General features: G+C 34.6%; 1 protein-coding gene across 2 annotated transcripts in view; it reads right to left on the bottom strand.

Moving 5' to 3' along the window:
* Nucleotides 1-15,937, bottom strand: part of LOC110031913 (aminoacylase-1) — a 70,735-nt gene that overhangs the window by 36,687 nt on the left and 18,111 nt on the right. For both annotated transcript variants that reach the window (XM_020735349.1, XM_020735350.1), the window contains exon 2: nucleotides 1,854-1,991. In XM_020735349.1, coding sequence (XP_020591008.1) covers nucleotides 1,854-1,991 — 138 coding nt within the window. The remainder of the gene's footprint in view (nucleotides 1-1,853; nucleotides 1,992-15,937) is intronic.

Genomic DNA, 15,937 nt, shown 5'->3' with positions numbered 1-15,937 from the left:
GGGTTTGCCCTTATAGGAAGCTTTTCCGAACCCAGCCTAAAATAAACCCTATTTAATTTTTTGCATTAAATAGGGGAACTTGTCGGCAAATAAAATGGTTTCGTAGACCAAACAGATATCATATATTTTTTAGTTTATTTGATCGATCTTCATCCTTAAGTCTTGTGTTTATCCCTCAGGATAGATACAAGATTTGAGGTAGAGCTCTCTTTCATTTAAATTGCGAAAAATATGAGATCAGTTTGATTTCATATTTTTCTAAAATTATATATATATATATATATATGTAAATTAAAGCGTCCTTCCGAAGCGGGCGACGGAACTTCACTCCCAGCGACCGACAGCTTCTTACGGGCAACACCCACAAACTTTTTAGCTGCCGACATCGCTACCTGAGCACAAGTTAAACTTATTCATTGAAACCTATCCAAATATCCAATGTAGAAGCTCGAGCCGAACTTACGATCCTTATGTTGAAGCCTTTATTCATTGACGCCTCTAAATTGCCCTAATTTTGTATGTGATAAATCATAGTTTTTGGTGCTCTTTAATTAGTTAATAGTTATAAATTTATACTTATTATACTTCTAAAACTTAATTAATTAAAGAAGATGTACTATGATATTTTGAATTTTAGTAGATGAACTGCAGGAATTCTTTTAAGAGATATAATTTGTTTACTTTTCAAAAAAAGTAATTTTGTATGCTGAGGTTTCATTATTATTCTACAAGAATTCCAATAGTACAAGCTCAAATTTGCTTCATCAAGTTTTTCAAAGCCAATTTTTTTTCAAACCGGACAAAGTTGTTGCATATATCTAAGTTAATAATCATTGGAAACATAAGATGTATACATATGAGCAAACTAGTAATATTATTGTTGATTTAACTTTCATATTTTTTTTAAAATTTTCGGTTCTGGTTTTCTAGTTTTAATCATACTTGTAGTGTCCCAATTGAATATGGGTTCTGTTCTTCAACTTCCTGAACTACTCTAGTCGAATTTAGTTCACTAGATTGCCTATAACTTTGGCTCACTTAATTATTTTGGTTATGGCATTGGTTCAGATCTCAATTAAGAATATGTAATTTTAGAGGCCAGCTCTGTGCATCTGCTATCCTTCAATGTCTGATAAATTTCCTTTTGTAATCTCTATTATGAGATTTCCATTAAGGTGAGAGATGCTATTGTTTAGCACTTGGATCCGTAATTTATACGACTTCTGCCATGTGGGTCTTGGAATTTCATAGGTATGGGACTTGCATCCAGGATTTCAACACTCTTAAAGGTTAATTGGATTTATGATGGTTGCTAACATTTTTTTAGTTGGGAGTCCATATTGGGCTTTAAGATATGAGATGTACTACTGGATTTCAACTTAAATTACTTTATGATTAGAAACAATTCCTTCAAGTCTTCTCTAGGTGCAAGTAGTAACTGAAAAATTATAAGTTACGTCCTTGTACAAACTTGAGGCCTAACTCTTTTACTCGGTTTCTCACTTTATAATTTTTTAATAATTATATTTATTGTAATAAATTTTTTTTCAATTTTGGTACTATCTAATTTATAACTGTGACTTCATTTATAATTAAATGTTTGATTTTCATGCTGCCAAATTTCTATGCATTATTTCTATCTTCATATTTATTATTTTCGTCTAGAGAAACAAATAATGTTTAAATTAACAGTTTGTGAATTGCAACTCAACAACAAACTGCAGCACTTCGGATGCAGTGGCAAAAAATATTCAAAATCGTTTACAGCACATATTTTATAAAGCATGAGAAATGGCATGGAAAGATAAAATGAACTTCCTTTGCATGAGAAGTATTGAATATTATATACATACCTCAAAGGTCAAATTCCGCGAAGATGGAGCCCACTCTTCTGCAATTCGTCTCTCTAAAGCTCGAGGATCAGCATTTGGAGGCACCCGAATGTCAAAGCCAGCCTCAGCTTCAGATGGTTGTATGTTCATGACGAATCCCTTTACAAAGATAATATCATTTTAGCAAGAGAAAAACTAAAATTTTGTATAGCAATATGATTATACTAAACCTCATTAAATCTTGGTTTATCAATAATGCATCTAAACCAAAAAACATCTTGGGCATTAGTTAAAAGGAGAAAACTTTTATCAACAAAACTTCTCATGAGCTGATAAAAATTTTGAAAAAAGTCACATATTAAAATTTCTTTTATTCAGCAAATGAAAAAAAAAAGATAGAAGGCATAGTGAATTTGAATAACTTAACTAACAAACGCCATCCATTTTCAATCAAGATAAAATATCCAAACTTTCAATGGTATCTAGGTAGCTCGACTTAGATAACCAAATCCACCACCCAAATTATTCAGTCTCAGCAGAATTCTAGTTTTGCCTGTGAAATTATCTAATTTCTTTGCAAACAAACAAAAAAACTAAGGAAATAATAAAAGTGGAAACAAATAACTAACTACCAATGAAAACAACAGATGAAAATGGATACAAATTTTTCACTAAATGGTCAACTGCCCAATGAGCTAGGACCACCATGCGAAGAGCAAATAAATGCTATTTAGCTACTAATTTCAGATAAAGGATAAATAATCCAAGCCATGTCTCACTAAAGAACTTGACGATGAGATATCTTTTTGTACCCGATTTGGCATATGGTTTCAACTTTCAAGGATGTGGAAAAGCATGCCAAAAACTTTAATGATGACTTCATTAATACATTGAGACCCATCAACTCAAAAGGAATACATTGATTAGCCATGGATGCTCTGGCATGGAGAATTGCAATCCCTGCTTGCGGAATATTATTGAGATCCTTTCTAAAAAATTACAAACTATCATGTGCAAGGAATCAAGTTGTAAAAAAGGAGAAATAAGGTAGATTTCGATCAGTTTAGACATTTTGAATATCATGTATACACTGTCAAATAAAGACAATTTTTTACAAAGAAAACCGGGCGCTGATGGGGCTTGCAAAATTCAACTACATCTTTTATTTGTAGAAAATTTGCACACTAGTAGGAATACTCAAGTAATTGGACGGACTTGTGTACAAGTTAACTTTTAGGAAATTAGTCAAAGGCAATGCAAAAGGTGCCAAGTTAGTTAGGTCCCCATACACATCAATTATGTTTATTATATATGTATAAGATGAAGGAAATTACAAATATAATTGAAGGTGTTCATAGTGTAATCACGGCTAAGATTTAAAGCCAACTAAAGATATGAAGCAAGTCTTCCTGGAGATGAATGCAGTGTAAGACTTATGTCTAGAACATTAAAATGCAGGCTTCTAAGAGGATGATTGAGACAAAGCTGAGGTTGTGACGTCAATCCTAAACCGGCGATGTGACTTGTAAGTTTAAATGAGTTATATATTTTTTCTTTTTTTTTCATACATATATAATTTTTAAAAGGAATTTAAAATTGGTTATTAAAATTAATATATTTGGTTTCCATTAACTCAAAGTTCATTTTTGAAATAGAATGTTTTGAAATTAACATTAATCTAATATGAGCCATATATTGAAATCTTCAAATTTTAGAATAGGCAAGCACCGGAGCTCGACTCTAGTGTCATGAGAAAAATATATTATTATAGTTGAATAATGATGCTGGAAAAAATAAAATCATGATTCAATAGAATAAAAATATATAAAAATTGAAATTATCTATCAATAGGAGAAAAATAGTGTTTGTAATGCCTCGATGTGAGATTGCCTTAGCCCTCACACATGAATTGATTTACCTCTTCTTTCATTTTTAATAGAGGTAGTGACGTTTAACCTAAAAATAACCTTGCACAAATCTCGAAGCAGTTTGACGAACCAAATCAAAAGCTAAATATTCAGCTAAAGAACTCATAGCCAACCGGGTGGCCTAAGATCGACCGACCGAGGACTATCTTGGCCAACCAATAACAAGCAAACATGTATGACGGAAAATATGAAGGTCTGTGATTCTTCAACGAATTAACTGAAGCCCAAACTCCTAGTCGACCTGCCATCTCTAGTAATACCAGTCTCCAGGTGCTACCACACATTGGGGGCTCACGTGAGTGCATGTGTCGTATCAGTAATATCGGATTTTAGAGTTCGTAATATTGACCCCACAGAGAACGAGGTGATTCAAAAATAGGAAAATTTTTAGCTGATCTTGTTCTTTGCTTGGAATTTAGTTTGTGTTAGAGTCCTACAAAGTAATCCTAACGTATCTAAAGCAAGTGTAACGTAAAAATCCTACTTAACTAAGAGTTGGATTGATGAATATAAGGTTCTAAATATACCCTACATTGCAATGATGTAAGTAGAGTACATGAATTGTAAAGTGCAAAATGTAAATATGGCTAGTGACAAATAAGGGCAACTCTATTCTTTAACCTCTCCCGAGTGCATAAAGAAGATTGGTTAAAATGACTTATCTAAAGCAATCCTAACGTATCTAAAGCAAGTGTAACGTGAAAATCCTACTTAACTAAGAGTTGGATTGATGAATATAAGGTTCTAAGGATACCCTACGTTGCAATGATGTAACTAGAGTACATGAATTGTAAAGTGCAAAATGTAAATATGGCTAGTGACAAATAGGAGCAACTCTCTTCTTTAACCTCTCCCGAGTGCATAAAGAAGATTAGTTAAAATGACTTTAATTCCTTAAATCTAGTTTTAAACCCGTCAAAGAATATTTCCCTAATATTTGCATCTCTTTACAAGGCATGTCAACCTATATCTCACAGTACAATGTGACTAACCTAGTCTATTCTACCATATCTCTCCCGATTCATTATGGTTCACAATACATTTTAACATTTCACTTTGTCAGAATAAAAATTAAATGAAAATCTGACGGTTAATTATCACATTCAATAATTGAAAGTAATTTCACAACACTTAATGTTCCTACACATCCTACTTAATCATCACAAGGTAAGGTAAAGAAATCTACTCAAGAAGCATGAAAGAAACAATACATCATGTCACTGAAATAAGAGAATTTCACTGCCCAAATATTTACAACAAAAATACAATAACAAAGACACAATAAACATATCTTTCTCCTTTACAATGACCTGAAGATGCTCTCCTGACTCTTGGCTGATGCTCCTAAGGGATTTCCCTATCCTCTGCACTAAAAGAAAAAGGAGATACTACAGCAAGCAAACCAACTCACGTCAATCCTCACCTTTTATCCCTTCTAGCACTCCCCTTTATCAATCTTAAGTCCTACATGCATCAATCCTTCAACAGCACCAATAGCACCAATACATAGCATATATATAGACTCATAAACATCACCCCACGACCTCGTAAGTAACTCCCCACGTTAGGCCTCCCGAACAGCCAAAACTGCTCTAGGCAGTTGCTGGCGCCTAAGTGTTAGGCTCTCGGTTTGCCAGAATCAGCATGGGCGCCTAAGCCCCAGTATTGCCACGCCTTAGCACCAAGTAGGTGACGTCTAGGCGCCATCCTCTCGGTTTGCCATGGTCGACATTGGCGCCTAGGTGCCCAGGGTCCCGGTGCCTAGGCGCCAGTCTCCTTGTGCTCCTTTTGCACCAAGTTTCCTCCACGTTTCCTTGCTCCCAATACATGTTATATCTGTAAGAAAAATATCAAAATGCATATCTTTAAAGTACAATCTCATCCATAAAAATGTACAAATAATAAAGAAATAATAGCATCTTATCTACACATCAAAATCCTCCAAACTTAAAGATTATTTGTCATCAAGTAATATCAATGATTAAATGTCACATTAGTTAACTTATAGGAGTGAGTTCTATAGAAACTATAAACAATTATGCATCAGGAGATTCATAGTGATAAAAATATGATAACATTAGTAAAATAGTCTAGTCCTAGAGTATGAGAAACTTTGCATCCAACCAAGAAAATATGATTTCGTATTTACTTCAAAAAGGAAATTAACATATGTTAATTAGGGTACATCAGATGCTAAGTAGATTGAATTTAAGCACTCCTTTTAAAAAGTTTACTAATACTTCCTAAACATCAATAAACTGAGGAATTTAGTGGAGTTGAAAATTTAAAAAGAATCTAGTGAAACCAATTTTTTATAAGATTTTCCCTCAAGCTCTTTTCATTTTATAATTCTTTTAAAATCTTTTTTTCTTGCTTGAGTCTAAGTACACATAATTTAACAAATATATGATGCTTTTTGAAAATAAATATTTTAATTAATTTCCTATATATTGGATTGCAAAAGTTACTTAACACTAGTCTAACTTAATTTACATGGAGTTAAAATAAAATAACTATGTTTCTCCTTCTTCAGGATTGTGATAGTTCTAAATGTATCCCCCACTTTCCTCAAGTTAATTAAAAATAACAATTTAAACTTAATTTACTTGGGACAAATAAGTTTATGAGAAAGTTCTCAACGCCACCCCCCCCCCTCCCCCAAACTTAATTTCAAACATTTTAAGCAATTTAGAACATGAACTTAAATGTGGAGAAAACGTACATAACTACTTCATATCACATGTGTATATCCACAAGATTAACAAGTAGAACCAGAAATAAACAGATATGTAATAGAAAATAAATCTGAACTAAACAAGATGCAGAATAAGATTAGCATCACAAAGTCTAAATATTACAACATGCATATAAAAATAGTTCCACAGTACAATATAGACTAATCCAATAAAAATAAAAACGATAGCAGGAGTAGAGAATAAAAATAACATCTTATACATCCACATCAAGGAAAATAAATACTAATCATCATCATCATCATTTTCTTATTCTTCATCATCATCCTCTTCTTCCTCCTCATAGTCCTCCTCCATCGGTTGGCTATGCTCGTAGGGCTGATAGGAAGAATACACAGGGAACTCAATAGGATCGTCTCCTCCAATCCACTGATTCATTTTGTACATCGCCAGCTGGGCGGCCTAAAAACTAGCAAATTGATTACATTTTCTTTTGTTCTGTCAATCCATATGTGACATGTGGTCGGCAAAATCATAAACTGTCCTATGAATAATGCTAACATCATCCTCAATCTTACCCGATCTTTCTGACATAGAAGTTAGACTAGTGGAAGGACAAGGCTGGGAATAGGAAGTAGAGGACAAAGAATTCAAACTAGTGTAAGAACGAGCCCCAATATGAAAAATAGCATGCTATATCATATAGATTCAAGTTGGTCTTGGAGATAAGCTTCAAAGACTGAAGCTTCTCCTCCCAACTCCCAAATGAAACACTTGAATTTTGGCATGACAAGAAGATGGAAGATGGGTGCCCCAAACTAATAGTAGATCCCCTCTTGTGGTATTAACTATAGAATGGTCGATGAGGGACCCTATATCCATAGATTTCCTGGTTTGTATGCAGAAATTCAAAGAAGCTCTATCTTTGGTGACCTCACTTAGATTGGTAGAGGGAAGTAACTAGGGAGAAATTAAGTAATGTCAAGCCTTAGAAGCTGCATTGAGCTTGAACGAAGGAAAATTAATTTTATGATCATTTCTAATTTTCCAAGCCCCTACCATCAGTTAAAAATATAGTGTTCTCATCTAAGGCCCCGTTTGCGGTGGCAGTAGGCCAATGACTCGGGCCACTACCATGACTTTTCACTGTTTGGGGAGGCGGTAGGCTAGTGGTGCAGCGCGTTTATCATAAAACACGGACCACGAGATCGGCCCGCGATTCTCATTCTATTTTTTACGGCGGTGCACTCCTTTCTTTCGTGATTCGTCCACCCTAACCCTAGTGTTGAACTCCTCTGCGAAGCTGCAATCTCTTGATCTTCTTCCTCCTCTTCTGTCGTGTTTTTCACGCTGTCTGGTTTCTCTTCCTCCTCTTCTCCCACGTTTCTCACGCTACCTGGTTCCTCTTTCTCCTCTGTTCCCCAGCAGTAAGCACATTTTTTAGAAGTAGAAATTTCAGAAACCGTTCTTTGAATGCAAGTATCCATGCAAATGCTTGTTCTTTAAATTTTTGATGTTAGATTTGTAAATATTGTTCGGTGGTATGGATGTGAATGAGGTGTTTAAATGAATTTTTGGTGGCTCAATTTTTGGTGTGGTAAATTATATGAAAAAAAAGAAATTTTTGAGGATGTGGCTTGGGGATGCAATTAGCAATTTGAAGTTAGATATGTTTGATTGAGTTATTGGTGGTTGTGGCATAGTCATTGTGTGACTACACGCCATTTGGGGATGTAATCATGTGACTACACACCATTTGGGGATGTAATCAGCATTATAAAATCAATATTTTCATATTACTAATTGTAATTTTGATATTTTTTTTCCTTTTTTTGTAGCACACTTAAAGCTCACTGTTACTTGAGATGTTTATCTGAATTTTTTGTACTGTTCTAAAGTGAATTTTTATTTTTAGAGTAGCAAATATATGGCTATAACAGTTCTGTTACAAACAGCATTGTTGCATAGAGGCAGAATAATCATTTGCCAGAAACAACTGTCGCACAATTGTTTTCAAACCGCAGAAAACAAACAACCAAACAGCTTCCCCGCAGTAGCTTCCTAGGGCAACTAAGCTGCAGCTGTCTCAAACAAACCCTAAATCAGCATTTACAGGAGTAAAATGGGAGTAGAAACTATCAGGGGCATCTCACAAGGAAAATAAAGTGTTAATACGGGAAGGAGAGATGTCCACCTGCTTCTCTCACACAGGCTAAATCATCAGAAGTCTCAAGGAGATTAGCATAAAACACCCTAACTAAATCATAGTTGCACCAGTATTGTAACAAAATTTTTCCCAATATAAACTCACAATCATACTCTCAATAGCACCATCGGGGCTTATAAATCCCCGCCTAGCAATCAACTTCTTCAATGTCAAGAATTCATTGTAACAGTCTTCAGCTTCAGAGCTTACAATTTTTTTCTTGTCAAACGAAGATTTTGATTTGTCTCCCTTTATTTTAGAAGCCATTGAGAAGTAATAAACTGAAAATGACAAGAAATAAGGATTGAAAGTAATATGGACGCAAGAACTAAATAAAATTTTTCCCCAAAAATCTCCAATCCAAACTCTCCCACCAAAAATCCGAAAATCCAAAATGAAAATCAAAGGAAATGAGTAAATGAGTGACATTTACCATTTAGAAGTAATTTCCACTCATAAGAACTTCTTGGATCAGAGAAAATGGAAGAAAAATGGATGCCCTAGGTTTCACCTCTCGGTAGGAGAAGAAGGGCAGGGGAAAGAAATTCGCTAAAATGAGGTGAACCGGCCCGGTTTAGGTAGCGGTGCCTAGGCCCGTGATAGTAGTGCCAAGGCGTTGCTTGCCTTTGGTGGCACTTAGGCGCCTGAGTGGGCAGTGTCTAGGCACCCAGACCTAATTTGACATGGTCACATGATTTGCAATATTATCCCCCCAAATCCTTAACCACACATAATACCCTATAACTAAAGATAAATAAAGTCAGTCATACTCCTCATCACATCTCTCTTCTCTATTTCCTAATCTCCAACGGAATCCTCTTTTATTGACTGTCGGGTGCTTACATGTATTTGATAAAGAAAATATATTGGGAATTCAATAAAATTGTTATTTCCAATCCATTTGTCTCAGCAATGTACCTCCAACAGATCAGTTAGATTGCAAGTGAACTAATCGAATTGGCTTATATGTTACCAATCCTCATGTGCTACCCAATCAATTAAAATATACACTTCAAACTATACAATGGAGGAATCATCCCCCAACCCTTCTAATCTCTGCACTCAAAGACCAACTTAATAGAAGAACAGGATCAAAAAAAAAGAAGTATCAAATTGAGATGGACCTGTCCCATACCTAAACTTAGTATCTCTTCTGTATATCCCAGAATTCGATTAAGAAGTAGGTTGTAGAGGATGCATTTGATCCTTCTACTACAAAAAGACATGTCAGAGTTCAGGCACAACGAGAAGATTAAAGATAAATGCCCTGACCCAAGAGTAATTCACTCTCAAGTCACACACTCCTAAATACAGCAAAAAAATCACCACATAAGTACAAATATAACATATATTCAAACACACTACAAAACACTAACATACAAATACAAACTTGGGTTGTCTCCCAAGAAGCACTTAGTTTAACGTCCTCAGCCCGAGGATACCAAATATATTGCTCAGGATGACACAACATCAAGACCACATTTACCAAAGGTCTTTCACCTCCTAAGTATGGTTTAAGTCTCTGTTCATTCACTTTAAACACTCTAACATTCTTAAAATCTTTAATATCAATAGCACCAGAATGATAAACCTTTACTATGATAAATGGTCCTGACCACCTGAACTTAAGTTTTTTTAGAAATAATTTCAATCATACAATATATAGTAAAACGTCTTATCCAAACTCAAAATTTTTCCTAAGAATATTTTGATCATGTTATTTCTTCATTTTCTTTTTAAATATTATCGCATTTTTGTGCGAGGATTGGTGTAGCTCCAGTGACGGCCAAAATTAGAGAGTCGTCTTAGATTGGTTTGGTCACATTAAACGTCGACCATCTGATGATCCGATTAGGAGAGTAGATGTTTTAAATTCGACTTATATTAAGAAAGGCATAGATAGGCCTAGGAAGACTTGGGCTTATTGCATAAAAAATGATCTTAATTTATTAAAATTAAATGAAGATATGACACTAAATAGAACGCAATGGAGAAAAAGGATTCATGTATTAGACCCCACTTAGTGGGATTAAGGCTTTGTTGTTGTTTGTTGTATATTATCGCATTTTCAAAAAAAATTTGTCTAATTTCATCGGGTTCATTTAACTATAGCAACAGTTTCTCAACAGTTTTCGTCATACTATAATTGAACTCTTTAACAGCCCAATATACTTTGTGCTCTAATTCAACTGGTAAGTAAAGTTTTGTTAAATATGAGCATATATGAAGACATCTTTGTAGGTGTTTTATAAACAGTTCTATAGACTTATAAAGCATCGTCAAGTCTCAAAGACCAATCCTTTTTGCTGACAGTTTTCTCCAAAAATACATTTGAGCTCTCTATTTGACACTTTTGTTAATCCACGCGTCTGGGGATGATATGCTGTGGATATCCTATGTTTTATACTATATTTTGCAACTAATGCCTCAATTCTTTTGTTCTTAAAGTGGCTTCCTCTATCACTAATTATCACTCTAGGCATACCATATCTGCAAAATATATTCTTCTTTAAGAATTTAGATACAACTTAAGCTTCATAATTCTACAGTGTCACTGTCTCTATCCACTTTGAGACATAGTCCACAGCTATCAGAATATATAAATTTCCTAAGTAATATATAAAATGTTACATGAAGTCTAAACTCCAAACATCAAAAATCTTAATCTCCAAAGTAAAATTCAGGGGCATTTCATCTCGCTTAGAAATATTACCTACTCTCTGACATCTAACTCAAATTTTGATATAATCATTCATATTCCTAAACAAAGTATGCCAATAAAATCCTAATTGTAAAATCTCAGCAGTTCTATAAACTCCAAGATGTCCTCCAAATTCGAAATCATGACATTTCCTAATAACTTTTTGGGTCTCTTCAATGGGTAAACACCTCCTAATTACCTAGTCTTTACACTTCTAATATAAATATGAGTTATCTTAAAAATATCTGGCATCATGAACAATTTTTTTTCGCTGTTGGTATGTCAGATCATATGTAGAATATCACTGACTGTACAATTCACTATGTCAGTATACCACGAAATTTTTCATTCAGTAATAACAAACAATTGTTCATCAAGAAAATTCACATTGATATCTTCCTTAAGTACACATGAATTTCCCTAATCCAATTTCGTAAGTGATCTGCTATCTGATTTTCAGTACATTTCATATATACTATTTCGATATCAAACTCTTTTAGCAACAGGGCCCATCTGATCAACCTTGGTTTTGCGTCTTTTTCGACATCAGATATCTAATAGCAGAATAGTCCGTATGAACAGTACACTTGGAATCAATAAAATAATATCTAAATTTATCGAACGCATATACTATAACTAGCAACTCCTTTTCATTAGTGATATAACTAATTTGAGCTTCATTAAGGGTCTTGCAAGCATAATATATAGCCCGAAATATTTTATCGTGGCTTTGTCTTAAAAACTGCCCCTATATCGTAGTCACTCGTATCACACATTAACTCAAATGGCTTCTGCCAATCAAGTGAAACAATAATGGGGGCAGTGACCATCTTTTCCTTTAAAGTGTTGAAGGCAGCTAGACAATCATGATCAAAATTAAATAGAACAACCTTTTCTAATAGATGGCACAGAGGTTTAGCGATTTTAGAGAAATATTTAATGTATCGCCGATACAATCCAGCATATCCCAGAAAACTTTTAACTCCCCTCACAGTAGTGGGTGGGGGAAGTTTTTTAATAAACTGATTTTTTGTTAGATCTACCTCCATACATTTCTCAGATATTTTATATCCTAACGCAATTCCTTCTAAAACAATGATTTGGCACTTCTCCCAATTGAGAACAAGATTTGTTTCTTCACAACGTCTCAGTACCTTGATTTGATGATCCAAACAGGAACCAAATTTAAGAGTCAAATACTAAAAAATGGTCCATAAATACCTCTATAACTTTCTCCATTATATCGCAAAAAAAATTGATATCATACACCGTTAAAACGTATCGGGTGCATTACATGACCCAAAAGACATTCTTCTAAAAGCAAAAGTCTCATAAGAACATGTGAATGTAGTCTTATCCTGATCCTCAAAAGTAATAGAAATCTAATCATACCCAGAATACCCATACAGAAAGAAGAAATATATGTGGTCAACTAGCCTATCCAACATGTGGTCTAAGAAGGGTAAAACAAAGTGATACTTCCTAGTGGCTGCATTTAATTTCCTATAATCAATAAATATTCGTCACCCTGTGACATGTCTAGTGGGGATCAAATCATTGCGTTCATTTACTAACACAGTCATTCCCCCATTCTTAGGAACACAATGGATAGGAATAACCCAGACACTCTGATATTGAGTAGATAATACATGCATCAAGCCACTTCAAAATTTCTTTCTTTACAACTTGTTTTATTACAGGGTTTAATCTCCACTGAGGATCTACACGAGGTTTATGATTTTCTTCCATAAGGATCTTATGCAAACATATAAAAGGACTGAACCCCTTTATGTCAGTTAAGGTTCATCTAACGCTTTCTTAAAACTCTTCAGAACATTCAATAGTTTTTCCTCTTGTGAGTTAAGTCAAATCTAAGAATATGATAACCGACAATGTAGATGACTTCCCTAAGTAAGCATATTTTAAATATTTGGGAACCACCTTCAAGTCAAGTTCAAGGGATTCCTCAATAAAAGAAACAAGAGGTTAATAATTTTCTATAATATCAAGTATCTCAAACCTCTCCCTAAGTATTCTCGAGTTATCTTCCACCATTAGAGTAGATTCATTTTCAATCTCCATCGTTTCAGCTTCGATCAAAATCTGCTCCTATTGTTTAACTTCACAACACTTTTGGAATTGATGACTTAACAGATGATCTATACGATTCATCCTGCAGCATGAATCTTCAGTAGAATCAAAAGGGAATTTCATAAATTTTAACACATTGAATGTTACCTTCTGATCATTCACTCTCATCGTTAACTCTCTCTTCTGCATGTTAATCATAGCACGGCCAGTGGTTAAGAAAGGTCAACCTATTATAATGGGGATCTTATTATTTCTCTTTATATCTAACACAATGAAATCAACAGAGAAGAATTCATTCACATTTACTAGAACATCATCTATAACGTCCCTTAGATAAATGATTTATCGATCAGCAAGTTTAGGGGTTACAGTGCTAGGAGACACCTCTCATAATCCTAACCTCTTAAAAATTGAAAATGGCATACATAAGGTTAATACTAACACCCAAATCACATAAGACCTTCCCATAGAACTTTTCTCCAATTGCATATGGAATAATGAAGCTCCCATAATCCTTAAGCTTCTGAGGAAGCTTCTTCTGAATGATAGCATTACACTTCTCGCAGAGTGTCACAATCTCATAATCTCAAAACTTCCTCTTCTTGTTGAGTATATCATTCATGAACTTCACATAGCTAGGCATCTATTCCAACGGCTCAGCCAAAGGGATGTTAATCATCAGCTTCTTAAACACTTCCAAGAATCGTGAAAATTGATGATCCTGTTTTTGTTTCTGCAGTCTATGAAGAAATTGTAGTGGTGGTCTTTCCAAGTTACTCTTATGGGATGAGACAGGTTTCTCTAAGTCCATGGAAAGTTCTTCCGCAAGTCTTTCAGGTTCCACATTCTCTTACTCCATCTCATAATCTTTCTAGACCACTTCCTCCAACTCTCGTCCATTGCTCAACTTGACAGTCTTTACGTGCTCACTATTCTTCTATTTAGAGTTAATCTCAGTGTTACTAGGAAGAGTTCTTTGGGGTCGACTGCTAAGTGAGTTTGCAATCTATCTCAATTGGTTTTCTATGTTCCTAATAGTTGCACCTTGGTTTTGTAACCGATTCCCCATTTGCAATACAACTTCCACCAAAGACAGTTTCTTCTCCTTTTATTGTTGGCTAGAATTAAATCCTGGAGGATAAGGTCTCAGGTTTAAACTACCCTGATTGTTCCAATTCACAAAAAGGGTTAGATTGCCCCTATTGTTGGTTTCCTACACCTTAATTGTTGTTCCAATTGAAGTTAGGGTGATTCTTCCACTGGGATTGTAATAGTTAATATGGGTTGTTCATTCTGTTGTTGATCGCATTTAGAGTCTCTAGTGGTGAAGTGTTAGCATCAAACAATTGTCTGAATGAATTTTCCTCAGTGACTTAGGATCCTTAAGGTTGGTTATCCCAAGCTGATCTAGCTTCCTAGATATTGCAGCTACCTGAGAAGTTAAAATTGAAAGCACGTCTGTGTCATGTACACTTGTTATCTTTCTAATGTTCACTCTCTCAGAAGGCTATTGAAAATTATCGGTAGTCATCTTCTCAATCAAAGAATATGTTTCATCAAATAGCTTTGACATATAATAGACCTATGAGGCCTGAATTATCAACCAATCAAGCAGCGCATGAAGGGGGCATATTCTAAGAAATTCATTGAATTGTTCTCAAGTTTCATAAATTGACTCACCTTCAAACTGGCAAAATGAAGTGATATCATTCCTTAGTTTAGCCATTTTTTACGATGGGAAATATTTAGCTAAGAATTTCTAGGCTAAGTCACTTCACGTCCTAATTGATCTAGGTGCTAATGAATTTAACCACATTTTAATTTTATCCCGCTAAGAAAAAGGAAAAAGACAGCCTAAAAGCGTCATTGGAAACACCGTTATAACAAGACGTGCAAAGTTTGAAGAAACTTGTTAAATGTAAGTTTGGATCCTTATACGGGATTCCCTCAAAACTGGTAGTTCTGCACCATTCGGATGATAGTAGGTTTCAGTTCCAATTTATTAGTATCTAAGGCAGGGGTCTAAATGCTTAAGTGAATTTCATCTACAGTAGGGTTAAGCATAATCTCTTAATGGTCTATGTGTATAAAAAATTAGCCCATGGTTTGGTTCCTAAATTTCTGAGTTATTATGGGAATCGTTCACCATCTCTCCTATAAGTTGTTGAACTTTCTTTTGTTTTCTGATTTTCCTAATAGTTTTCTCCAACTCAAAATCGTATGGTGCAAGTTCTGTAGGTCCTAAACTACACATTCCCAAACTAGAGAATCTAATAGGTAAGATTCACACACAACCAAACAAAAATATTTTTGATTTTTCATGGTTTTTTTAACAACAGTAAAAATAATTTAAACACAGACAATTAACACTAAAGGTTATCCAAGTCTAAAATGTAGAGCATTAGCTAAAATTCTCCTAAGTAAAATTACCGTCACACCGTGGCAACGGCGCCAAAAACATAATACTTGACTCCAAGTGCTACTCA

This window comes from Phalaenopsis equestris, unplaced genomic scaffold (assembly GCF_001263595.1).
Source record: "Phalaenopsis equestris unplaced genomic scaffold, ASM126359v1 Scaffold000866, whole genome shotgun sequence".
NCBI classification, from domain to species: Eukaryota; Viridiplantae; Streptophyta; class Magnoliopsida; order Asparagales; family Orchidaceae; genus Phalaenopsis; species Phalaenopsis equestris.
This window is presented reverse-complemented; position numbering and strand designations above follow the sequence as displayed.